General features: G+C 40.1%; 3 protein-coding genes across 9 annotated transcripts in view; 2 read left to right on the top strand and 1 right to left on the bottom strand.

Annotated features, from left to right (window-relative positions):
* Positions 1–5999: 5999 nt before the first annotated feature.
* si:dkey-226l10.6 (zinc finger protein 771) lies at positions 6000–12922 on the bottom strand. Of its 2 annotated transcripts, none has more exons than XM_031285244.2 (2): positions 12482–12922; positions 6000–8793 (listed from the first exon to the last, which is right to left on the bottom strand). In XM_031285244.2, exons 1-2 carry the CDS (start codon positions 12764–12766, stop codon positions 7651–7653), a joined length of 1428 nt encoding a protein of 475 aa, XP_031141104.1. In that variant the 5' UTR covers positions 12767–12922; the 3' UTR covers positions 6000–7650. The 2 variants fall into 2 exon arrangements, with proteins under 2 accessions (XP_031141104.1, XP_031141105.1); XM_031285245.2 differs by lacking the exon at positions 12482–12922 and adding an exon at positions 11439–11819.
* Positions 12923–14524: 1602 nt separating this feature from the next.
* On the top strand, positions 14525–23176 carry eif1axb (eukaryotic translation initiation factor 1A X-linked b). The gene is made up of 7 exons (XM_031285268.2): positions 14525–14728; positions 16070–16153; positions 18299–18402; positions 18623–18673; positions 20319–20400; positions 21704–21795; positions 22035–23176. The coding sequence occupies exons 1-7, from the start codon at positions 14713–14715 to the stop codon at positions 22038–22040; spliced, it is 435 nt and encodes a 144-aa protein (XP_031141128.1). The 5' UTR covers positions 14525–14712; the 3' UTR covers positions 22041–23176.
* A 1943-nt stretch (positions 23177–25119) lies between these two features.
* map7d2b (MAP7 domain containing 2b) overlaps positions 25120–27386 on the top strand; it is a 31310-nt gene continuing 29043 nt past the window's right edge. For 4 of the 6 annotated variants that reach the window (XM_035998063.1, XM_035998062.1, XM_035998061.1 and 1 more), the window contains exons 1-2: positions 25121–25342; positions 26516–26599. In XM_035998063.1, coding sequence (XP_035853956.1) covers positions 25306–25342; positions 26516–26599 — 121 coding nt within the window. In that variant the 5' untranslated portion in view covers positions 25121–25305. Of the gene's footprint in view, positions 25343–26515; positions 26600–27386 lie in introns of all 6 variants that reach the window. The other 2 variants (XM_031285238.2, XM_035998064.1) reach the window with 1 other exon arrangement.

Here is a 27386-nt window from a genome sequence, read left to right as displayed (position 1 = left end):
GATCTCTACTTACAGTGAATTTTAGGGTGTTTGATTCAATTTTTTTGCATTTGAAAAAAAAAAAAAAGGTATCCTGACTGAACTTTGACATATATTCTTCTGTGATGATCCTTCCTTTAATAATAGTCTAAATAATTAAGAATTTATGCTTTTTTTAACTCAAGAAGTACGTATAATTACCTATACATGATGATTATTGACCATGAATTCCAAAAATAGGTGTAAAACTAGTAATAAGTTGGTGTTAGTGGTGTTTATACATGAGAATGAAAAAAAAAAAGAAGTGTTAAACGTCAAAAAAAGCACCAAAAACATGGGGAAAAAGCATCAAAAGTGTTGAAAAAAAAGAGACAAAAAGGTCAGAAAAAGTAGTTTTCTGTGTTCTTGTGTGCTGGGTCAAATGTTGTTTTGAACCAGCAAGTGCATGGTCGAATGGAAGCGACAACACAAGGGTTAACTGTCTTCTGTGTGGAGCTGGACAAGTTGCACGCAGACGTTAGATAATAAAGTCTGAAGACAATCACTTCAAAAAACTAAACTCTCCTGCATCCTGCAAAAAAAATCCTGTAATGTTTCTGTGAATGATTGAAAACCGCTTCCTCCCTCTCGTCATCTGAATGTCCGTCAACTTAAAGGGATACGACTTTGGACTGCTGAGACGGGAAAAAAAGTTCTAGATTTTCTTTGTTTTATATGTAATATGAAATATATAAATGTCGTTTGCCTCGTCTATCGATGTACAGCTCTGGGATAAAGGAATGTAAAAGGAATCGTTCTGTAATGATGAACTGGGGAATAGCTTTCTTCTCTCTCTCTCTCTCCATCTTCCTCCTCTTCTGTCTGATCCTGTCAGCGTTCACCCTGCTGCTACGCCAGCTCTCTGTTTTTGTATCTGCAGCGAGAGTTGGACTTTCTATTAAAAATAATAAAAAGGATAATCAGCTGATACCGCATGCTGACTCAGAAACTCTGTTTTTAAACACCAAATTCACACAATTAATGTAAAACAAAATAGTCTTACTTTCCTCTTATCATATGAAGGAATAAATAATGTTTGTATTGTTGTTTCTTGCTCACAACTTCACCACAAATTCATATAAAGTGGCGTTTTTATAAAGGCAGTGATGGAAGAAGTGCTCTGATATTTTACTTGAGTAAATGTAGTAAAACCAGCGTTGAAATATTCGGCATTCAAACTTTCTTCAGTTAAATTATCAGCATCAAAATATTCTTAAAGCACCAAAAGTATAAATACATACTGTATGTTGTCATATTTCAGGTCTTTTTGGTTTTCTCTTTTTACATTTTATTGACCAAACAACTAATTGATTAATCAAGAAAATAATCGACAGATTCATCAACTATAAAAATAATAATCAGTTGTAGCCCTAGTGTTATGTGTATATTTACAGACCTTTTTAACGACAGACATGTTGACATGTCATAGTAGGAAAAGCACAGGTGTATTCAACCATTAATGATGGCTGCATTCCTCTTAGGAGAGGTCCTGGTATGGTGCATGCTGACTCACTGAAATAACTCACTGGGACACCTGATGGAATTGAGCCATCTTTAAGGTTATCAATTTCAGCTGTGCTTTTCCTACTATGACAAGTCAAAATGTCTGCTGTGAAAAAGCTCCATAAGGTACGACATTCTTTTAATTTTAGCTAAAGGACCGAACAAAACGAGCAGCTTTTAATACGTTTGTTGGTGTTCATCAAACAGCAGTTTATATCCACGACGTTCCACTTCTGGGATTGCTCTGTTGCCGACGGAAATTCTGCCGGATGTGCGTCTCCTTCCTCTTTCTTTGTGTTGGCGTTCTAACCTCCGGTGGATTTGTGAGGACTATGGTTAACTGCTCCTCAGATCTCTGCAGGGTAAATCCAGACAGCTAGCTAGACTATCTGTCCAATCTGAGTTTTCTGTCGCACGACTAAAACTACTTTTGAACGTACACATGTTCCACCAAAACAAGTTCCTTCCTGAGACTATTTTTGCAGAGACGCCGTGGCTCCGTCAGGAGCTTAGCGCCGCCCAAGACGATTGTGATTGGTTTAACCCTTGTGTGGTGTTCATGTTTTTGTTACACTGCCAATGTTCCCGAGTCTGGTGGACCCACATCATTAATAGGCTTTTAAATCAATACAGCCATGACAATATATGTAAAAATACTTAACAGATGTTTACTTTAGCTCAGTTACCAACGATGTATGCATCATTTATGGTTCGTATTTGCCATTAACCCCTGTGAGATCACGTATATGATCATATGATCATTTTTGTTTTTTGTGAGAAAACAAGGAAATTCGATTATAAAAAAAGTAAGAAAATAGAAAAAAGATTTTTAATCATTATTGGTGCTTATTTCTTGCTTGAAATGTAACAATTTTGTAACCGTGTGGGAATAGCAGGTGCAGAAAGACGACATACACACACACACACACACACACAGTGCGTTGCGTTTCACTATCTTTGTGGGGACCCGTCATTGACATAATGCATTCCCTAGCCCCTTACCCTAACCTTAACCATCACCACTAAATGCCTAACCTTAACCCTTACCCTCACCCTAACCATAACCTAATTCTAACCCTAATCCTAAAACCAAGTCTTAACCCTCAAACAGACCTTTAAACTTCTGGGGTCCAGCATTTTGGCCCCACAAAGTTGTCCGGACCCCACAAGCATACTGTATTCCCGGTTTTTGGGCCCCACAAATGTAGTCACACTCTCTCTCTCTCACACACACACACACACACACACACACTTATTACAGTCCAGTAGACCCGAACACCTCATATGTAATAGTTATGTGTACCGTGTGCAGTCATTGAAAATGTTATTTTTTATGTTCCTCACAGAAAATGAGCCAAGGCCAATGAGTTTGAGTTAGAAGAAATAATAAATAGCATCATTTTTCTTTTAGCAAACATTGAAAACGGGTCCCACAGACCCGAACACCACACAAGGGTTAAAGAAATGCCACTAAACCAGAGCACGTTTTCCTCCCATCCAGGAATGCTGTGTGGACTAGCAGACCTTCCTCCGCAGCGCTGTGGAGGAAGGTCTGGCTGTGGAGAATAATCAAACAGTAGAACTGAAATCCAACGGGTCTGCTGTTTTATAACTTAACCAGTCAACAGTTTTTCATACTCTGTGCTGATGCTAAATACTAGTTTGTACGGACAAATGAAAACACATTTACCGACAGATTTTAGAGTGAGTAAAATAACTCGAGGTGAAAAGAAATCCGTGGTATTTCCATTTTTAATGACGTCAGAAAATAAAACATGAAGATAATGTTGCAGGCACATCAAACTGTTAAAACAAAGAATTAAAAAAACTAAATGCACATTACAAGGATCTCATTCCAAACATTTTCATTTAAAAAAAATAAAAATAAAAAACTAACTTCTAAACGTTTAAAAAAAAACTGATTGTTGCACTTTCATCTCAGTGTTTCTGCACCAAACTTCGTTGATATTTTGGTGATTTTAGCACCTCTTAGGGTTTTTGCTTTATATTAGTTTTACTACCTCCTGTTTAATACTTTTCATCCCACTGACTGCAAAAATAACAGTTTTAATTCAACGTTATCAAACCATCTTGACATACAGCATGTTTTTTTTTTTTTTTTTTTAAATCATCAGTGGGTTTTGTAGGATTTTGATCTAAAATGTGACCGATTTGACCGGTCTGGCCCTAAAAAAGGCCAGACTTAATCTGACTCCAATTCTTTGGTCACTATTTTGTGTTCGTTTACTGGTAGATCAGAGAAATAAAACTCAGGAATCAAATCCAGACTTCGTCCAGTTAAAGTTAATAACAAGTTTAGTGAATGATATTGCAGAATACAAGTACATGTACATGGATCTGATACACAAAGGCAGAGTCTCTATCTCCTAACGGACCGAGAGAGTTTCCCCTAGCATCAGGTGCTGCTAAGTTAAGATACTGTCTATTTATCCATTTCTGTCCCATCCCTGGTGGTGCTCTCATCAGTTTGGATCCAGTCCAGATCTTCTGGCTCCAGCCGGCTCCTGACTAATTTGTAACACTGTATAAAAACACGACTTTGACTTCCAATTCTCAGCTCAGAAGAAGCAAGCCGCTATTGTTGGATTTTGAACACCTGTGATTTAATCTCCTGCAAACTTTAAGGAGTTTTCATGAGAGCCAGGTCATTTCCATACAGTGTCACAAATCCCGCGCTTGCAAAGTGCTGACCATTGTTTGCCTCGTTCCCTCCCCCGATCAGAGAGGATCTTTCTCACACTCCCTTTATAATGTCTAATCACTGTAAAACTAGATGGCCTCTCATAACCCAGGGAAACAGAGGCACTGAGGTCAGCACCATGAACTCTAAAACCTTTTCCTAACACTTTCACAAAATATATTCTAACAGTTTTTAAATCCACCCTTTGGGCTTAAACATGTTTTCACATTAAATGTAACTATTAACTGTTAATATGATGCTGATTTACCAATCTGCGGGTTGAGACTCCTTAAGAGCACGTGTCAAACTCGCGGCCGCGGGCCGAACCCGGCCCCTCGCAGGTTTTTATCCGGCCTCAACCTAGGTTCACAATAAATTTAATCTAGTTGTGCGCCAAACCCCAAAAAGACAGGAAACTGTTTTTCCAACTGCAATTATGCGACGCTCAAAGCAGAATCTGACAGATTTGCCGACTTTGAGACTCTGAAATTCCCCCAGAAGAAGCATTCACATTCAGGCTGTGAAACAGGTCGCTGTGAGTCGGCTGTGTGGTAGTCTGCTTTTTAACAACGTCATGTTTGTTTGGCTTGATTTGCTAAGGAACTTTTTTTGATGGCTTTTATGTCAACAAAAACGCGACAAAAGTCGGGAAAAAAAGCTACAAAAATGACAAAAAATGTGACATGCAGTAATACGGTCAAAGATATTTAACTTTTCTCAATAAAATGTCTGGCCCTTGATGGGATTTTCCAGGGTGGCCATTAGTGAACATGAGATTGACCCCCCTGGTTTACAGGGTCCAAATTTACATCTTGAGGGGGTCACAAAATAAAATGAGGGATCATTTCTCTTACACTAAATAGTTGTTATGTAAATGTTTTTCTTGTGAAATACTGGAAACTATCACCTCCTCTCCTCTAAAAAATGCTTCCAATCAAACAATCTGAGAAGGAACAAACTTATGACCACAGTGAGATTGTAAATAACAGGGATGCCCCGAATCCAGGATTCGGCTTCGGCCGAATAGTGGGCTTTTTGACGGGGTTGGGTTTCTGCCGAACCCTACGCTCGCTACGCTGGTCGACGTAATGACGGCGCCGTTGATTACAGGAAGGTGTTTACGTAGGTGGAGCGTTCAATGCAGTAGGCTGTGAGAAAGTGGAAATGGAACTAGTGAGCAGAAAAAGTGTAGTTTGGCAGTACTTTCAGTCAAAAGAAGGCCATTCAAGTCCAGCTACATGTTCAATTTGCAATGCTGATTAGTCTGGTGGTGGCGAGGACCCTAAACTATACACAACATCACCGCTGTTACAACATCTGGTATGAAACATCCGGAAGAATACGAGTTGCGCATGAAGGGATCTACAGACAGCAGCCAGAATGCAGCAACTTCAGGTACGGCAAAGGAAGGACAGTCACAGCTAAAAACTTGTGTTAACCAGACGACGGATTCGGTATTCGGTTTCAGATTCGGCAGAATCTTAACCAGTGGATTCGATATTCGGCCGAACCCCAAAAATCTGGACTTGGTGCATCTCTAGTAAACAACGATGAGTCCCAAGTATTCACTGATTTGTTTGACCACCCAGTGTGCTCTGCAAGCCTGGTGGGCCCCTGGGCCTAAGTTTCCCCCGACCAGGCCTAAGACAATGGGAATTATATTTAAAGTATTTTTAAGACGTTTTTTTTAAAATACAGTTACAGGGGGCGGCTCGGTGGGAAACTGAGACAATAGCCGCTTTCCGACCGGAGGGATTTTTACAGTTCCTAACTTTCCTTTTCCTGTTCCGACTGGACCAATTTGGAGATTATTAAGTCCCTCTTGGCCACAGTTCCTGTAACTCTTTCAGCTCCTACTTCAGGGCAGGGGCTTTTCACTTTTACCTTTTCAGCACAGTGGTGGTTAGATGGCTGTGTTATAATAACAAAAGGTCAGTTCCTATGGCCACTTGGCCAGTGTGAATGCAAATGGAGAAACCGGTTTTGGGGGAGAGTAGTTAGTAGATCTGTTGAGAAGTGGACTGTTCCTATAACCACGTTCCTGTAACTACTTGGTCGGAAAAAGGCTATAAATATTGTCATCTGTATTTACAGTTAGCACTGACTTAACGTAGGGCTCTATGGAATCTGGGTTTAGCGATTCCGTTATCACAGAAACTGTTGGGCTCTACATCAATGCTCTGGGACCGGCCCACAGCCGAGGCCCTCGCTGCCAGCGGGCTTCACAACTTTTCTGGGGGAAACACTGACTTTCACTTATTTATATATCCATTAGTGTATTTTTTAGTTAATTTATAACTGCCACTTTGAATCCTTTGATTTCAAAGTGATTTCTCCCTCAAATACTGGCATTGGCCTTTACATCAGCTACTTTGGTGTCCTTATTTAGTTTTTCCACCATCTGCACATTCAAACATTTCGGATAAAAAAAAAAAAAACTCTTATGGAAGCTAATAATACTAACAGTAATATTAATACTGAGATCATTTTCTTACAACTAAAATTGAAGAAAACCTGCAGATGATTACAGATGAGCTGCGAACAGGACGTTTTTTTTTCAGAATAAAATCTGACTTCAAACCAGCGACATGTAAACATCCCCACTCTAAATGATCCTCTGTGTGCTGCAGGATGATATATACTCTCTACTGGAACTGGAATAACTCGTGAGTAATACAGAATGTACAGCACACACACATACACACACCTTTTACAACCTGAGTCGTATTTACATTGGCAATTAAAACCGTTTTTTTGGACATTTTTTTTAAACCAAAAACACAGAAACATCTGGTTTCACCTCCTCTAAAGTTAGTCTTGGTTATAAAATATTATAAACTTTGATTTGAGATTTGAACTGTTGGTCAAACAGAACATTTAACGACGTCACTGTAACAGGATTTTTTCAGCTATTTTCTGACTTTATCAACAAGATCATTTCAATTTCATTTAGTGTCAAATCATCGCAGGACACTTTCCAGATAGAATAGGGGGTCTAGACCACACTCTATAATGTGCAGAGACCCAACAATTCCTTCCAGAGCAATTACACTCGCGGCGGCGAGGAAAATAATGAAAGTATCCGATAGTAGTATTGGTCCTTTCACCTGACTCTCAGCAAGGAAGACATCCCAAAATGTCAAACTAATCCTTTTTACATGATGCTTTCCTTCCATCCCCGTGGAGACCACCGTTACCAAACTGCATTTCCTCCACAATAACGATGACGATGCTCAAGGTAGAAGACCCCACCAAACTGCACAAGTTACGGACAACTTGAGGCAGATTCTGAGATTTAAAAAAAACAACAAATAATTGTGTCTACAGTTCAGATCAGAACAGTCAAAGATGCATAAAAGTCAGACATGTCTGACAAAGAGGAGCTCACTATTTAGTCTAAAACCAGACAGAACTCAAACAAAATGGTGTCAGAAGTCCGAGTCGTCTGTGGCAGAGTTATCGCCGTTGGCGGAGACTCCGAGCGTCTGCGGGGGGTTTTCACCAGACTCCTCCTGCTGCTGCTGCTGCTTCTTCTTGTCGTGGTTCTTGATGTGAATAAGAAGACCCCTCGACGTCATTTCGTAGATCTGACACTTGGCGCAGTGGTGTGGCGACACGCCAACGTGCCTGAACTGATCGGCCAGGTACGTCACGATCGACTGGAAGCCTTTGTTACAGATGTGGCAGCGGGGGATGACGCCCGGGTGCTCCGTCTCCAGGTGACTCTTCAGACCACACCTCGACCCTTTGTACCCCCTCTTCCCCGCCTCCGCCTCGTTTTCCGCCTCCGCCGGGCAGAGGTGGCAGGTGAACACGGCGGCCTTGTTGGCGTGGCGTTTCGTGTGCCGGTCCAGTTCGATCTGAGTGCGAACCGAGCGCTGGCACGGCGTGCAGAAGAACTTCTTATTCGTGTCCAGGTTGTGCATGTGTTTTAAATGCACGGCCAAACCCGAGCCTCTCTTGAAGAACTTGCCGGGCGGCGGGCACAGCGTGCACACCAGCTGACTCTGACCCCCGCCCGAGTTCATCCCCATCACGTCGCTGTAGTGCTCTCCGAGCTCCAGCACACTCTTATTGCTCAGAACCTCCTCCTCTTTCTCCTCCTCCGCAATCAGCTTCCTCTTCTGCCCTGCGCCGGGTCTCGGCCTCGGCGCCGTGGACGGTTTGGACAACACGGGTAGAGGAGCTCCGGCGCTCTCTCTCACCACGGGATGTGCAATTATCGGCTTTTTGGCCGGGAGCGATTTGTCCACAGACATCGTGAACTGGTAGCTCTCTCCCTCCTCTTCGGGATTTGAATACTCGATGACGTAAACGCCGTCTTCTTCCTCTTCCTCCGCCGCAGGCATCAAGTACTCCACCTCATAGCACTGTGCGGCGTCTTTTACCTTCCCCCCGTCTTGACACTGTTCCTCAGCAATGTGTGTGTCGTCTATTCTCACCACTGTTATCTGGTCCATCCCGCCTGCACCTGCACCTGCACCGTCCCAGTTTCCATTTCCTGTCACGACTGACGAAGACGTCGCTTTTCCTGCGGGCCCGCCTCCAACCGCCGGGTGTTCAGAAGACGTCTAACACGAGAAAAACAGGCACCAGATTCATTCACAGTCATCAGAATACACGTTTGATTGTGTAAAACATGTTGAAATCATTGTTTGACATGTCAGCGTGTCACCCCACCGCTGCACAGAGTCTCAGATCTATAAAATGACTGAGGGGGGGTCTGAGTATTCATTAGTCGATCAACAGAAAATGATTTGGCAACTATTTTGATGATTATATAATAATGTAAAGGGCGAAGTCAAATACAGGTTCCAGGCTCTCACATGTGAATGTAAAAGGAGGAGGGAGAGAAGGAAGGATGAATGATAAGAGCAAAAGAGGCAGAGAAAGTAAGTAAGTAAGTAAGTAAGGATGATAAGAATGAAGGAGGGAGAGAGAGAAAGAAGGACATAAGGATGTTAAGAATAGGGATCGACCAATATGGATTTTTTAGTGCTGATACAGATTTTTTTTTTCATCAGCCTTAGCCGATGACCGTGAGGCTGCCGATTTCCTTGAGCCGACATTTGGAGCCGATGCTGCTTTTGCTCCCTCAGTTTACATCATAAAAATGTAAACCCTGCCACACTGGATTTGTTTTCGGAATCTGCTCTGCCATTTCTTTTAAAAATAATAAACAAAAACACAGATCAGTGTCACTTCTGCAATCATCTTACATTCATATCACCCAAATGATGTGTGCAGTGTGCATCATATGGATGGGTGCACTGCATGTGGTTAACTGTGCAAGGGTGAAAGGCTTTCATCAACATCTACAACACAGCCTTGATGATGCCTTGCTTGCTGACATATTATGAGACAGATATAATCAGGTCATCACAAACTGTCCTTTGTCAACACATTTAAATAATTTAAGAAAACAATAAACCTGAAAAGTAGCCATTGAAATAAAGTGCTTGATTTGTAATTTCAGACTGCCATGGTGCTGAAAGCCTGCCAGGCTTCCAGCACCTGCACTCTGCTAGTGGGGGAGGGGCATGCACGTGAACTGCAGCGTCTCCAGCAACACAGAGCTGCCTGTAGACGCCTGTCTGTAAATAATGCCGGGAAAAAACTATCGGCAAACGCAGCTGCCGCGTATCAGCCGATGCCGATACATGTAAAAACGCAAATATTGGCCCGATATATCGGCCAGCCGATAAAATCGGTCTATCACTAGTTAAGAATGAAGGAGGGAGAGAGAGGAAGAAGGACGTAAGGATGATACGAATGAAGGAGGGAGAGAGGGAAGTAAAGATGACACAAAAGGGAAAAAAGAAAGAAACGAGGACAACTGGAGGGAGGGAAGGAAGAAATGATCAGAGGAAAGGAAGGACAGAAGAAGATTAGAGATTGAAAAATATGTAAACTGAATATCTTTGGCTTTTGGAACAATCAATCTGAAATGATTTGGCTTAGGGAAACTGTGTTTACATTACCTTGTAGTTCAATCTGTGTTACTTAAATCACTTTATTATTTGGGATGAAAGTTTGTGAAATAACAACTGATATATTTTGTGTTTTCAGGTTTTTCATGCAATTATAAAGCTCAGAAGATTATTGCCTTTTCATGTTTATGTATTTCTATTACCCTGTAATGTTATGTCGAAGTATCCCAACTATGTTATGTTCTTTTGTTGCGATGTTTGTATTTTAGATTGTTTTATATAGGGCTGCAACTAACGATTATTTTCATAGTCGATTAATCTGTTGATTTCTTTCTCGATTAATCGATTAGTTGTTTGGTCTCTAAAATGTCAGAAAATGGTGAAAAATGTGGATCAGTGGTTCCCAAAAAGTCCAAGATGACGTCCTCAAATGTCTTGTTTTGCCCACAACTCAAAGATATTCAGTTTACTGTCACAGAGGAGACAAGAAACTAGAAGATATTCACATTTAACAAGCTGGAACCAAAGAATTTTTACTTTTGTCTTAAAAAAAAATGTACTCAAACCGACCAAAATAGTTGGCGATTAATTTAAGAGTTGACAACTAATCGATTAATCGTTGCAGCTCTAGTTTTATGAAAGAAGGATAAACAGATTAAATCACAACAGTCTTTAATTAAAAATAATTATTAAAAGAAAGGTCATATAAAAAGGTTAAAAACACATGTTGACACATTGCAACCCCTCTAATCTGGTAAAACCTCCTTTTATAACAAGACCACTTAGACTTAGACTTCTCTTTATTGATCCTTTCGGGATGAATCCCGCAAGGAAATTAGATATCCAGCAGCAGATTTCAGCAGCTTACAAAACACTCTTCAAATAAAGAGGTATAAAAAAAATAAAAAATACAGTATAGAAACAATACAGTATAAGAATAACAATAAACTTTTAGCTATATTTTTTATATATTTTTTTTTTTTACAAAAAGTAAACAAATAGTAAACAATAAACTACAGATAAATAAATACAAATATATAGATATATAGGACTGTATATGGTATTGTGTTATTATACAGTTAATAAATAAAAGACATTTAGCATAAATTAGCAGTTAAGAGCAGTTAGTGTGTCCAGGTATGTATGTGAGTAGATTAATTAATTGCACAGTGAATGAGTGAGTGGCTACCACTCCTTCCCTTCCGTCCTGTTCTGCTCACCACATAATATTGTTCCAGAGAGGAGCAGCTACACTTTCTTTCGGTTTTAAATCCATGTTCACTCACCATGATGCTGCTGCTGCTGAAGTCAGCCATCACAGCAGACCCCGTTGATCAGGATGGATACAAAACTGCAGCTAGCTTAGCAACAACGTAGCTAACGCGACTGCAAGTTACAGCCGAAAAACTATGTATTTATTTTAACTTTGGACCACTTGGCAATGTGTCGGTTGAAACGCACATCTAAATGTTTAGAAACAGGAGATAGGAAAGCTTTTATTCGCTGCAGGAGGGTAGCTCTCAATCACAAAATGTCTATTTTCTTTCTGGGGAAATCAAAACATCAACAGCGCGTCGGAGCTGCTTCCGCCCCCTGGCGGCGCGGAGGAATACAGCGCTAAACCAAAGACGTTATAACAACAATATAAGTAGATTAAAAACAGGAAAAATAAATTGACAATACATAAATACATAGATAAATAAAAAATAAAAAAAAATTAAGAGTGCATAATACATGCATAATCAAATTAAAAATACTTAAAAGGAGAACTCCGGTCTATTTCAACACGTAGCTCTGTTGTGTGTGGTCACGAGTGAGTCAGTAGCGAGAAAAACGAAAATAATTGGTGTTGCCTACACAGAGTTATGCTCCTGCTAGAGTTCGGCAGAAACAGGGCAGGTTTTAAACGTGCGTTTAGCCTTTTAACATGTTTGAGATGTCATTACAGGTGCCTAGCCATGTGAACTGATTCCTTCCGACTGAACACAGTAAATATGGCTGCACTAGATGTGAAAGAAATGCATAAAAGTTGTGCTAATTCAGCCAGTGCACATAGCCTACCTCTGTTTAGTCCGGTGAAGTCCACACAAGTCGACTGTCGAACTCATACAATCCAATATTCCAAAACGTATTTTTTCCACCAAAAACGATGGTCAGGAATTGCCGTGGTTATGTCCCTAGCAGAGCCATAGAGATATAAATAGAGATAGTCTTTCTCTATCACTCTGGTCCGTAGTAAGGAGTATAGCAACATAGTAGCCTGACATCACAACTGAGCCTGCACAGGAAAATCAAGGGAAATCATAATAAGAAATCATAAAGACGTTACCTCCAATTTGTCTGCAGCTGGTCTTTTGGCTTTTGGAATGGCATTTGCCTTCAGATGCCGCCGGCTTTGGTTCTTTTCGATGAAGTCGCCCTCATCAAAATGTTCGCTGCAAACACGGTAATCTATCTCACGTAATGTTCGCAAAGAAGTTCGCACATCAACCTGAAGTGCAACCAGCCACAACGGTAAAGTCTCCCGGTTGCAGATGGGTAGACGGTGAAAGCTCAAGCACAAATAGCTCTTCATTTTGTTGCCGCAATTTGGAAAGGCACAAACCCGAACCATTTTTCTCAGATTCCTCCTGATCTTAACTCAGGTAGTTGTACCCTGGTAACTCCAAGCTCAGCTCTTCGATCTCCTCTCTGATGTCGCGGACAGTCTCCACTGTTGTGTAGTTACCCGTGAGCACGCTCGGGAACTCAAGCCTTGTTGGAGCTGTGCAGAGGCCTGTACTACGAAGCGAGATTTGGCGTTAACGAGCTAACTTCAGGCTCAACCCAGGGCTTTCTGTACTACGAAGGTGGATCACTTGTGATCGGGTTCAGTCACCGTGGTAACTTATGCTGAACACCTAACCTGGTCGGGAGCAGGTTAAGTTGGAGATCAGAGATCAACCGGTGTAAAAGCACCGCCCACTGACCAATCAATACTCGACTGTTCTTAGAAGATCAGCTGGAGCTCGGTGGGCGGAGAGAGAGAGAGAGAGAGAGAGAGAGAGAGAGAGAGAGAGAGAGAGAGAGAGAGAGAGAGAGAGAGAGAGAGAGAGAGAGAGAGGTGCGCTCATAAAAGTTAAAACATTTAGAGACTGACAACCCCGTTAACATTCCCTGATGGGTATCTTTATGAAAGATATAGATTTTCAGCGGAGGGAATTACTTATAGGCTATTTATTGCCTTCTTTAGCCGTGTGTTGCCAATGCGCACATCGGTTTAAATTATGTTTTTATGTTTTTTTTTTTTAATTTTCTCTCACGATCGCGCACCACTGCCGGGGTTGCAACTGAAATAAAAGCCTAAAGCAACGACAGTTTATGGAAAGCAAAAGTGTAATTATATATGGTCAGATCTAGTGCCTGACTGATGGGGAAGTGACCGGTTTAGTCTGATGTATTGTAGTGGGTGTACTGTACTGTATATTGGCCAGAATCTGCCTTTGGGGGAGGAGGGGGGCATATCATAGTGGGGGGTCTGGGTGTCCTCCCCCAGGGAAGTTTTAAGCATCAACGACTTCATTTCCTGTATTCCGATACACTTTTATGCACCAATTTATGGTGAAATACCTCCATTGAGCCTATGTGAAGAGAAAAGCACAGATGACAATTCAAAATATATCAAACATATAATGGAAAGTATGTTGTTACGTGTCATTGGGCATTTTTAAGTGAGTATATGGAAATCCACTCTACACTACTGGATATTGATAAGCTAAACGTTGTGATTTACGCATAACAGCGTCGGCTTTTTTGCCAGCTTTCCTTCCTGCGTTTTGCCTGTAAAACCGTGTCTGTGTTCTTCATATTTATGTAGAATTATAGTTTGTTCTTCTTGTTTAAAAGATGCAGCTCTGGTAGATGTTTGCGATTGGTCGTGGTGCGCAAACACCGCCTCTTTTATGTGAATGCGCACGTCTCTAGATTGGAAATTTATTTAAAATTTGGAAATAAATTTCTAATTTATTTATTTATTTATTTTTTGTACCCAGCCAAATACATCATTGTATCACCCATCATTCATAGTTTAAGATCCTATCGGTTGTCTTTTTTCTAGCAGATCCAAGTAATTGAATAAATAATACAGATCAACAATTTACTGTTGTGAAGCATTTTGGGACTTGCTATATTAAATACACGTATTATTTATTTATTATCTTAGCCTTACTTAATATGGTGGAGAAGATTTAGGTTTAGTTTATTTGTTTTTATTTATCATTTAATTATTTGAAAACATAAAAAAGAAAAAGTATGTATTATGTTTTTGAGTATTGTACATAGTAGATATTCTCCGTACCAGTTGGGGGCGGTAATGCGCAAAATCGTTGTTTGCCAACCGTCATAGAAGAAAGTCTTGGCATGCGCATGCGCAAACCGGCGGAGCGAATCAGCGGTGACTCGCTAGGTTCTCGTAGCGTTCAGTTTAGATTTGTGCTTTTCGCTGACTGTCGTACACAGTTATTGTTTAACCGTGAGTCGTTTCTACCGAGCGGGATTAACGTGACCGAGGCGTGAAGGAATATGCCCAAAAATAAAGGTAAGAGCCTGGGAGAGACGTGTGTTTCAGTGTTGTTAATTGTCTGTCGAGCCCGCCGTAAAGGCACACGCAGTGAAAACGTGACACCGAACAGCTAACGCGAGTTAGCAACACGAACGAGTCCTTTTTAACAGCTGCCCACGGTGTCTCCGTGTAACGTACTCCCTAAACAACAATTCTGCTTATGTTAAAGTTAAGCTAGTTTAGTTTATTAAAAGTTGTTCAACGCTTTGTGACTGCTAGCCAGCTAATAGCTAGCTACAATACTTGGCACTTTAATTCCGTTGATAGCTGACACAGCTAACTAGCTAGCTAGCTAGTTGCTAGGTAAACCCCACCCGGTGTGGCCCGTGACGTCTGAGACTTTTCTTTAAATTATTTTTTTTCGATGTTATATCTAAAAGTATCCTCTGGTGCTGTATATCTACTGAAGAATGTGTGGAACTATTAATATTGGTTGAACTAATATATATGGTATTGAAACCCGTTTCCGCTAATGTGATGGGGAAAAAGATAGCTAGATAGCCAAGTAAGTAACGTGAAGTCGTTACAATGAGTTAGTATCTCAAGATATTGAGTAACTTTCTCAAAATAATGAGTTGGTATCTAACTAACTCTTTATTTTTTACCTATTAGGTTCTTTTTTTTAATCACATTGGCAGAAATGGGCTTTCATAATACTGAAAGATGAATAACTATATGTGTGATTTCTGTGGACTAGGAGAGAATTTCCCATCTATGTTTTCACTGTGTTACAGCAGCAGTACACTGAACAAAGTGTGTGTATATATATATATATAAAAAAAAGAACACCCGAATTAATATAATATAAAAGTAAACAAAGTATGCCCTTTAAATGTTCATAGAGTGTGCAGATTGGCTGTGCAAAATGGAGGCTATTATAGTTACATGCACAAAAAGATATATATTGCACGTTGTCAAAGCTGTAGAGAATGTAAATGTGAGTGCAGTTACAGTTAGTAGTGAGTCCAGAGGGACGTAAGCAGCCTTCCAGTCCACTGATGTCCATTCAGCAACGTTTGGGGAAGTAAAAAGTACAATATTTCTATCCCTCTGAATTGTGGTGAAGTGGAAGTAGAAAATGACATGAAGAGATAAAGTAAAATACAAGTACCCTAAATGTGTACAGTACTAGAGTAAATGTACTGTTCACATGCCGGTTATCTGTGGAGTAAGTGTGTCAACTAGAGACTTACATGACGAGAAGTAGATTTAACTGGAACTGAGAGCTAACTGATAAACACCGTTGTCTCAGTGAATGGAATCCATAAAAATGTGAATGGACAACTTTAACTGATATCTTCTTGTCTGTGGTTATAGGTAAAGGAGGAAAGAATCGGCGACGTGGAAAGAATGAGAATGAGTCCGAGAAGAGAGAGCTGGTGTTCAAAGAGGACGGACAGGGTGAGTAAAGTTACACCAAAGACAGTCAACCTAAGATCCATCTTTTCGCTGCAGGATGGGTGCTTAGTAAGGGTTTGAATATTCACTGGTCTCGCGATACATTTCAATTACAATTATCACGATGCACCACCTCCTCAATTTTAGTATATATTGCTACACATGGTTTTCATCAACAAATTCAAGCAGTCGGATATATATGAACTCCTCTTTTTATTGCATCTGCTCTTAAAAAAAGACACTTCCTAAATGTAGCGGAGTCTGAACACAGCAGACAACAGTCAAAAACTAAAAAAGCAGCAAACAGAAAATCAACAAGCAACATCAGTAGGCAATAATCGATTATGGTCTGTCACTGTATCGATGCAGAATCGAGAAGAAGAATTCTGGTCGGTAATTTACATTGATTAAAAACTGTGAAAACTTAACTGGGAACAATTTTAATAATTGTTTAATAATTTAATCTTCCATTGGGGCTGCCCCCTCTTAGTCGACTAATCGGTCGTTTATTCTTAGTCGACTAAGATTTCTTTACTCTATCAGTCGTGACTTATTTCCAAGAAAAGTTCGAGCACATCTCTGGTAAACACAACATTTAAAGTGGTGCTTTTGCATGATTGTTTGTGGAGAAACTCAGTTTCACAGATCTGTCGATTAAATCAACTTAATCGATTAGTCGTCAAAATCAAATGAGTGTTAGTCGACTAAGAATTTCTTTAATCGAGGACGGCTCTAGATTCCAGTGTCTCATATCTTCTGCTTTTCTTTTATTACTGTAAACTGAGTATCTTTGGGGTTTTGGACGGATTTGATAATTCATTCAGTCATTCATCAAACAAGAATGCTAAACATTTTCTTCTCCGTCCAGTGTAGGGCGGCAGCAATTATAGAAAGATGGTATTGTTAATTTGCTATTACAGCAGCAGTGTGTAGCGTTGAAAACAAATCACAAGATTATAGGAAGAGTTTGCGGTTTCTAAGACCCTAAAAAAAAATCTGAATAATAAAACCCAACCTGCAGATTCAGTTACGTACCATAAAGGGTAAATAACAGGCTCAGCAGTGCTGTTTAAAGTGAAGGATTGTTTGACAAGCCGCAGACATTGTTACAGAGAGCCTTCTCACTAGACGGTAGCGTCAGCCTGCAGCGAGAACTGTTCAGAACTTTGCCTGCAGTGCTCGAGCTGCCAAAATCCCTTTTAGGCATTAAAGTAAACCCAGTGTGTGGAGGAGGCTTTGCTGGTGTAAGGAAAACCTTTAAGTAGTGAAGGCAAAGCTTACTTAATGCACACAGACTGTGTGTTTTAGAGCAGAAGTTCTAAATATTGTGATAACCACAGAATCTTCTTAGAATATTTCTATTCTTTATGTATCACATTTTCTGCTGAAACTCATCTTAATTCGATGTAATTCATAATGGAGGTTAAACATTTCAGACAGTACTCAAGAAGAAATCTAAAGACTTGTTTGTGTAATTAATTTAGTCAACACAATTGGGCTTTTTTCAGGGAGCACCACAGAATTCATGTGAAAAGAAGTTAGTTAAGACCAGGATTATGCCGTTTCCACTTGGTTTTTTTGTGTGCAAAAGGTCTCCTGTTCTTTCTCTACTGGCCTTTTTTATTCTGTACAACTACAACAGTAGAACCTTCTTATTCAGACTCCAGGGACAATGAGGCCTCTTCTGTTTCCATCCCTCGGCTCTTTCTGCCTTCAACTTATCTCTTTTATGTGAAATTATATTTCCAGACTTGCAGGAAAATTTGGTATAAGTTGTCGCACACTGTGGCTTTGGCCTATAAATCCGAAAGGTGTTTTCAAGTTATAATTTATTCTCATAAACTAGATGCTTTCCCACAGGAAATTGGTTAGGGGAGGTGGTGAGCGCTGCCCATAAATGTAGTTACTAGAACAGCTTAAACACTCACCTTACTCCTTAAAATGTCACCTTTGCTATGTGATTTAACACCACTTTGCATGTTGCCCAAATCTTATATCTATCTATCATACAAATGTTAGAATTGTAGCAGAGTTAATGTGTTTATTTCAAGTGAGGCAAGACACCAGTTAGACGGCACTTGGTTCATGTAAGTGTCCCGATCTCTGTCATTTCATCACGTTGGTCGTTTGCTCTCTTGTGTCTCCCAGAATATGCTCAGGTGATAAAAATGCTGGGGAACGGACGTCTGGAGGCCATGTGCTTTGACGGAACCAAGCGGCTTTGCCACATCAGAGGAAAACTCCGGAAAAAGGTAGGAATGTCCTGACCGTCCCCTCACACCTTCCCCCCCTAACCAGCCCACACAGGAAACCTCCTAACGCGATGCTGAGTCGGCGTGTTCTCAATGGTCAGTCAGCCGCCGTTCATGCGGCAGCGTGGACTCAATTGACCGCGTGTGTGGGAGGGTCACAAAGTGCAGTGTGTTGCTGTATGACACGGGGTAATCTCTGCTCTGTTTTGTTTCCCTCTAGGTTTGGATTAACACGTCGGACATCATCCTGGTCGGACTGAGAGACTACCAGGTGTGTTGGTCGCTCACACACGACACAGAACAGACTGTTAACGCTTTTGCATTTAACATTTTAAGGGTTTTTTGTGCTCTGACATGGAAGAAGGAATAGTTACTGACAAACATCTGAAATTATCAATCAGTTTGAAGTTTAACAAAAACAAATCCTATTACATATAAAGGAACAAGGCAACTCGGCTATTTTAGATTTTTTTGACACAGCGTTGCAAATAAAAAGGTCCTGTTCTTGTGGACTCGTGTTTAGTTAAGATCTGAACTTTTAAAAGCAAGTATAAAGGGGATATTGGGTCTTGTTTTTACCAGTTAATCTCTAAAATCAAGAAAAAGCGCACACTAGATGATAAATACTAGGTGCAGAACACTGAGAAACCAAGACTGCGCACTAGATAATGCTCCCATGAAACATATATTTATTTAATTACCACCAAGGTCTGAAGATGAGCAGGACGCTCAAAACTATTTATTAAGTATGTTTTATTGGAGCATTGTGCGGACTCTTTATTTCTCAGACTTAATCTCTGTAATCAAACTATTTCGGTCTGGAGAAAAATTACTTTTCTTTCATCCTGTCATGATTATTGTAACTGTACCAAGCATTCAGTAAAACACTATTTTTTTCAGTTGATACAAAATAAAGCTGCTCGGCTTTTAACCGAAACTAAGAGACCAGATACTTCTAGATGAGTCTAAAATTATGTGAATCATTTACAAGGTATTCAATTATGAAAACTTATTAAAGCTCTTCTCACTACGGCTGTGTATTGGCAAGAATCTGGCGATACGATACGTATCACGATACGTGGGTCACGATTCAATATATTGCAATATATTTCAATACTGTGCGTAACGCGATATATTGAGATTTTTTAAAAGTATAATTTTAGAAAAACTAATATTTAAAGAAAGACATGATGTTCATAAAAGTCAAAGAAGTTTACTTTAGGTAAACAATTCAGTACACAGAAAATCAAACTGCCAGTTTGGGATTGTGGTTCACAGGTTCTTAGTGAGCTAATGTTTATATACTAAAGTAGGCCAAAGTTCAGCCATAGCTACGTTGTTAGCTTCTAGCAGAAAGTCATGCACTGTTAGGCAAGGACACTAGTGGTGTAGTGGTGTGTCTCAGCATAGCTATCTAGCTGTAGGGGGTTTAAACACAACATAAATGTGAACCACTGTCTTACATGAATATTTTTGCACGTAAACTAAAAAAAACCCAAAAAACGAGATTGCAAAATAAAATATCGCGATACTCAAGTGTATCGATTTTTTTTCTTACACCCCTACTTCTCAGTTCCCTGCAAGTCTAGATTTACTACCAAGGGTGACCGGTCTTCTGCCGTCTGTTCACAATTCGCACCGATACATCAGTGTTGTCCATTAAATATCAGCTAAAAATACTCCTTTTTGAATTGGCGTTTAGTTGTGTTGATTACTGTATCTTGCTATATATTAAAGGATATCATTGTATCTATAGCTGTACATTCACACCATTTTTCATTCCTGTAATCAGGTTTTTGTACAGTCATCTTCAGTTGATCCGTCTATGTCATTTGGTCTAATTTATTTACCTTTTATCATTAAAACACTCAAACATTGTAACCCTAAACACTGCAATACCACAACTTCTGTTTCAGGACAACAAAGCTGATGTCATCCTCAAGTACAACGCAGACGAGGCTCGCAGTTTGAAAGCGTACGGAGAACTGCCAGAGCACGGTGAGTTAAACCAACGCCACAGCTGCTGCATCCAAAAACTGAACATAACTGTAGTGAAACAAGTCCAGAAACATTCCCGTTAAGGAAGGCTGGAATTGGTGAAATAATGCGTGCCGTTTCGGACCTTTTCGCAGTCCTGACCTTCGTTACAACGGGTTACCTCTAAAGGTGCGGGTATACTCGCGCTCGACACTGTGCGCAGGCCGCCGTAGATGGCGCGCGCCCTAGTAGTAGTAGTAGTAGAGAAGAAGAAACCGGACGTTAAGGAAAGCAGGCTGCCTGGCAACAGTAGTAAACACATCCATGTTAAAACATTATATTTATCTACTCTAATCATTAACGTGAAATGACTGTCTGCCTGTAACACTGAAGAACACTCTTTACATGAAGCCGTTTTAGCTTTGATAAAACAATCATGTTTTTCCATACTCTCCCGCTAAATATTTCCTCTTTTCCCAGAATGCTCTCTCTCTCTAAACTAGGGCTGTGTATTGGCAAGAATCTGGCGATACGATACGTATCACGATACATGGGTCACGAGTCAATATATTGCAATATATTTCAATACTGTGCGTAACGCGATATATTGGGATTTTTTTTAAAGTATAATTTTAGAAAAACTAATATTTAAAGAAAGGCATGATGTGCATGAAAGTCAAAGAAGTTTACTTTAGGTAAACAATTCAGTACACAGAAACTCAAACTGCCAGTTTGGGATTGTGGTTCACAGGTTCTTAGTGAGCAAATATTTATATACTAAAGTAGGCCAAAGTTCAGCCGTAGCTACGTTGTTAGCTTCTAGCAGAAAGTCATGCACTGTTAGGCAAGGACACTAGTGGTGTAGTGGTGCGTCTCAGCATAGCCATCTAGCTGTAGGGGGTTTAAACACAACATAAATGTGAACCACTATCTTACATGATTTCTTTCTTACACCCCTACTCTAAACACATATTTCAGGCTTTGACTCCCTGTGTTCTGTACATGGAAAATAACGGATGTTTGTACAGACTAACCTGTTCTTCCCAGCCAACGGTGTTGAACTGAAAGCGCAGTGGGCGCATTGTTACAAAAAATCAGAGGTGCATGACCACGCGCAGCTTGCGTGGCCTTTACGCGCTGGAAACGACAGCCGTGGTGACGTCATTTCATGGCGCGCGCCCCTCGCTCTGGGAACACCGCAGCTACCCTAACCCTAGCTTAACAAGCCGTATTCCCTAAATCATTTCACACATTGTATTTGAAATGTTTTCTGTTTTATGAACACGAGTAGTATTTTCCTTTCTAACTGCCTTCTTTCTCGCAGCCAAAATCAACGAGACAGACACCTTCGGGCCCGGAGACGACGACGAGATCCAGTTTGATGACATTGGCGACGATGATGAGGACATTGATGATGTAAGCTCCTTTCATTTCATAAAGAACTTTTCCTGGGCGTCTATAGTCAATACTATTGGCAGCATATCCCTGTTTGCAGCCCTTCTAACATGATAAAAGCTGTATAACCATCTTCAGTGATACAAACTGAATGCAGCAAATGAGCAGAAACTCCAATGATTTCCTTTTTTAAAGCATAAAATAAAATTTTAAAAGGGCAGAATTAAAGTTATAAAACCTCTGTTTTCTCTGTTTTACAGATCTAAACACCTGCTACTGGAGGGCGAAGGTGGGATTTTACTAGAGATGCTCCAATTGGAATATTTTGAGCCAATACACCGCACCGATTATAATTTTTTTTTAAGATCAGCCTATGCCAATCCAATACAGTTTATTAATATACAGTATGTTTCGATTGATTCCAGTTTGTAAACCATCAGTAGACGTCTTTGTTGTTGTTTTTTTGAGAACTTTAAGTGCATTCATTTCACGTAGGGGGAAGAAACAACACCAGTACTTTATAGTTTATTGTTGACATGAATGAATACGCAATGCTGCTTTAGTGCGACTGACTCGAGTTATCACGTAGCGACTGGAGGGCGATGCAGCAGGCTGCCTGGGGACTGAATGATGACGCAGACAGTTTGCTTTCTCTGCCTTCGTGCGGCTGGATTGGAGAATTTAGGCTGATCACCAGCATCATATTTAGGGTGAATATCCAAAGCATTGCTAGATTTCACATTTTTTGTTTTGAACATCAACGAAATTCACAGAAGTTTTTCTTTTTCTATTTTATCCTGTATTATCAGAAAACACTTAACTACTTAGAGGAGGCTCACGCCGATACCATGACTGCAGAATATCTTGCGCTAAATGCGTCATCTTTTTAAAAAATGTATTTATATTGATTTCACACTAAGTGGAATTTAGCGGCAAGTACCGAATCTCTGGATTCATGAATAAAAAGATAAACCATTTTGTGTTTTCCTTTTGGCAGTCTGTATCATTGTAGCCTGGGAGACAGTTTATACAGTTTTAGGCAGTTTGAAAGCTGTTTATAAATGATAAAAGAAAGCGAACATTTGAGTATGGCTCTGTATCTTTTTGTTTACGTCATATTCCACTGACATCGTATTACAATGAACTATTTTTTCGTTTTGGATTCAACCATGGCCTGAATGAAGGCGATCTCTCTCTCCTCTTGAATTTAAAAGAAGAATCAAAATGTATTTTTCTATTGTTTCCCTTATTTGTGTTTTCTGTGCGTTTGTGTTTCCGTGTTCTGTTTTGGACTCTTTGCTGCTCGCTCGTTCTGTGGCTGCAACACACCGTCACGGTCTCTCTAGACCAGCTGTTCCCAAACCTTTCCTCTGCCAACACAACCTCAGTCGCTAAAAAAAAATAGATATACAGTTTATTTTTCTTCTTACCCCCTCTGGAAACTGCCCAATGTTCCCTGAGGGGGCCCAGCACCTCAGTTTGGGAACCGCTGCTCTAGACTTCATGGGGCTGGTCGCTGCTGTTGCTGTAACTCTGAATTAATAAAAAATGTACTATGATGTTTGAAGGCTGGGTTTCCAATAAAGATCTTAACTCCACTGACCTGGCATAGTGATTTTTGGAGCGCTACACGCACTTCCTGTGCCGGTCTGAAGGTGGGGAGGTTGAGCTAAAGTAGAAGGACGTGTCTGATGAAGCGGCCTCTCGCCCTTCAGAGCTCCAAGTCCAGAACATCCGGGGCTGGGTGTTGACGGGGCTCAATATGTCTGTCCTGATACTATTTCTGTCGTTAGAAAAAAACTTTATTAGCCGATGTGTCCTTGAGCAAAGTGCTAAAGCTGCAGGCCCCCGCTGCTCTGAGCCTGGTCTCTGACCGGTCTGTCTCTGTGTGCTTTGACTTTCTCTTTTCCCATAATGTCATTACTTTTAGATCATATGTTGTCCAGTTGTCTTTCCCAAAAAACGTTCACGTTTCTGGATTCTCCCAACACGACGTTGAATGCCCATGAAAGCAGATCCTGATACAGGTTGTTGAGGTGTTCTGTATTTAATCTGGTTTAAAAGCTCAGTCTGCTGAGAAATTAGCCCAAAATATTACAATACAGATGCTGCACATTTTCCATTATAAGGCCTAATTTCATTCTATTGAATGTGAATTGTTTTATGAAGGTTGCAAACACCCTGATTTTTTTTTTTTTTTAATTATTAATTGATTAATAAAATAGGTGCCAATTAATTTTCTGTCAGTGAAATAATTGATTCAACGACTACTGCAAACTGTTGGGTAGTTCAATTTTATAATATTTTATAAACTTTGAAAAAAATCTTAATTTACAAAGTAACTTAAGCTCAGTCAGATAAATGAATTAAAAAGTACAATATTTCCCTCTGAAATGTAGTGGAGCGCAAGTGTTTTCTACTGTATTTAGTTACATTACACCCAGGGTTCAGAATTAGCATCATCTAGCAGCCAAATGCTGGTAAAATATGCAAGTGGCTGGTAGATTTGCTTCACTCACCAGCCAAAAAAAGCAATGGTAATCTATAGAGTGGCTGGTCAAATATGAACATTCAATAGCCATTCGGCTGGTGGACCAAAAAGTTAATTTTGAACCCTGATTACGCCACTGACGCACAGTATGTGGTCATGATTGGTTTTGGTTTATTTACAATAAAATTCTGTTTGTAGTTATTAATAGAGGGTGTGTGCGTGAGTGACCCATATTGCATGTCAACAGCAGCCTGCCTGCCTCAGTTTGTTACAAGTGTGACGTAATCCGCCGCTGGGGCTCGCTTGTGCCTGGCACGTGCGCTCTGACACGAGCCAGAGGAGGGGCGCCAAATCAAGACACGTGAGTGAGAGGGGGGGTGGGGTGTTAACACACCTTTATATTGTAAAATAACACCTATAAACCTTTAATAAAGGTGTTTTTATTGTAATTTTACTCGACGGCTGTTGTTTTCTTCTGCCAAGCAACGTAGTTCTTGAACTGCTGGTTGCTAGGCGACGCATAACGGCGTGAGTGGTGATTTTTGGTGCATTAATATGTAAATTAGCCAACTGTGAAGCGGTTGCAGGTTTGTAGACAGCCAAAATATACTGAACCGCGATGAAATCAATTTAACAAATAAAATGTATTATTTTTTTTTATTTAAGTGACATTTACAGCCACGTAACATTTTAAATTTAAGGTTTTTAAGCTATGGAGAATTGAGAAAGTAGACCCAAACGTTTCTTTTCCGCCATTGATTGACTCTTTAAATATGGCTACAGTATTGGCAGCTATACTGCTTTAAATGAGCTTGGTGAACACAAAATCATAGCTACAGCATCTCAGAAGGATTTTTATGCTAGCATAAGGTCCCTCCTCCCCTCTCCATCTCTCTATAGGCTCCTTACTCCTAGCATCATATTTTCCTCCGTCTTTTCCCTGAGTCATTGTGTTACACCGGCGGTCTCCGGTTTGGGTTTCAACGGCTCTCTGGATCTTGTCGGGTCCCTCTGATGAAAATATTCGACGACGTTTCAAAATGACTGAAGTGGCTCCAAGCTGCACTGAGATGACAGGTGAGAAAAATATGCTCTCATTTATACATTTAGTTTATTCCCATGAAATGTCAAGCAATGGTTGTTGCTTACACACAGAAACACACACCTAGCTTATAACGTTAAGGAGATTGATAAGCTCGAGACTACCAATTTAAACGGATAAGACTGAAATATGTATATGTAGCAATGTTTACCATTATCACAGACCACACATGTCATGCTATGCTTTGCACTTGATATTTTATATTTTAAAGAATAATGTCACCACTAAAATGGGAAAGGTAGGTTTTCTGCAATGCTCCTGGAACTATATATTTACTATTTTTGGAGATCATTTTGAATATATTTGTATGCTAGGTTTTTAAATGTTTGCATTGTTACTGCAGTACAATATTTTTTAGCATGTTTGTGTATGTGGCCTTTTGCAGTAGGCTATAACATTATATATTTAACTTATAAATGCCAGAATATATAAAGTATTGCTGCAGTATTCTTTAGGAAAATATGTTGGCATGTATTGGCCTCTTTGGATTCAGATGTTCTTTTTTTAGTATTTAAACCACTATATCTCTGGTTAGTAACTGACTGACTGACAGACTGGCTGCTAAATGTTCTTCGGGATGTTCCTTAAATCAGCCATATTCCTTCATTAATGCAGCAGCTTCTTGTCAGCTTCATATCTCACATTCCTCAACTGAAAAGAGCTAATACTGCCTTCAAAAAAACACGTGACTTAGCTGATTTTTTTTGCATGTGATGTAATTTTTGCATAAAGATGAAGCAGAGAAAACCCATGGGACACTTGGGACTTAGCTCAGATTTACATGTATTTGCATATCTAATAACTCTGTGTGTGTGTGTGTGTGTGTGTGTGTGTGTGTTGAGAGGACGTTTGCAGCCGTCCCCCTGTGTGTTAAGTGTGTGTGCACAGACACTTTCATAACAGCTTTAGAAATAAAAACACAACAGGAAGAAGGCTTAAAGGTTACACTCAGGGTGGCTGCATCGACAGCTCACACTGACACCTGACCCCAAAGGTGGCACGGTGACCGACAGGAGATCTATTGCATTTGGATGCCATTGACAAATGCAGGAGTCACATTCACCACTCCAGCTTTACATTTTTAGCTGTATTTGCCTCTTAAGCGGTGTAACATGACTCATGTCTGACTCTTCTCTCCAAAAACACAGCGCTGGCCCCTCCTCCTGCTCCGCTCATCACCAGCAGGAATGCATCTCCTGCTCGATCACCATCCAGTCACAACAGCCCTCCAGGTAAACCTCTAATCACATTACAGCCTTTGATTTGCTGCCATCATCTTCATAATGAAGATAGAGCTGCAAAGATTCATTGATTCTTCGACTGGTTGTCAACTATAAAATTAATCAGCAACTATTTTGATAAACGAATAATCGGTTTGAGTCACTTTTTATTAAAAAAAATGAAAAATTCTCTAATGTCAGCTTCTTAAATGTGAATATTTTCTAGTTTCTTCTCTCCTCTGTGACTGACGGAATGAATGTCTGAATATCTTTGAGTTGTGGACAAAACAAGACATTTGAGGACGTCATTTTGGGATTTGGGAAACACTGATTGACATTTTTTAACCATTCTCACATTTCCTAGACCAAACAACTAATCGATTAATCGAGAAAATAATCAACAGATTAATCGACTGTGAAAATAATCGTTTGTTGCAGACCTAAATCAAGGTGAAGAAAATGCCGGTCATAATGGCAAAGCTGCAAGAGGGTGTTGTGTTTGAATCACATCTGGGTGGACCTCTAATTATCCTGTCGTTATTTATGATCTTCAAGCGTGATTTATGCTTCTGCGGAAGCTCTACGCAGAGCTTGATCCTTTCGCCGTAGCCTACGTAGGAGGACTGCGAAACAAAGTGTCTCCTCTGTGCTTTCTTATTATTTTATTTATACTTTTTATTTGCAAAAAAGAACAGCAATTGCTTACAGACATTTGGCAACAAACATTTTGTTTTTTTGCTCCCCCCACCCCCCACATACTACCTACGCAAATAATAGTTATACAATGAAAAAATGAAAA

Source organism: Sander lucioperca, chromosome 23 (genome assembly GCF_008315115.2).
Source record: "Sander lucioperca isolate FBNREF2018 chromosome 23, SLUC_FBN_1.2, whole genome shotgun sequence".
In the NCBI taxonomy this organism is placed as follows: domain Eukaryota; kingdom Metazoa; phylum Chordata; class Actinopteri; order Perciformes; family Percidae; genus Sander; species Sander lucioperca.
The sequence above is the reverse complement of the archived record's forward strand: the minus strand, read 5'-3'. Positions and strand labels throughout refer to the sequence as shown.

Coding starts and splice junctions, on each gene's coding strand:
- eif1axb (XM_031285268.2), top strand. Junction 16,154..18,298: donor GTTCAAAGAGGACGGACAGG/GTGAGTAAAGTT, acceptor TGTGTCTCCCAG/AATATGCTCAGGTGATAAAA. Junction 20,401..21,703: donor CGGAGAACTGCCAGAGCACG/GTGAGTTAAACC, acceptor TCTTTCTCGCAG/CCAAAATCAACGAGACAGAC.
- si:dkey-226l10.6 (XM_031285244.2), bottom strand. CDS start 12,766: ATGGTTCGGGTTTGTGCCTTTCCAAATTGCGGCAACAAAATGAAGAGC. Junction 8,794..12,481: donor CAGCTGCAGACAAATTGGAG/GTAACGTCTTTA, acceptor TTCTCGTGTTAG/ACGTCTTCTGAACACCCGGC.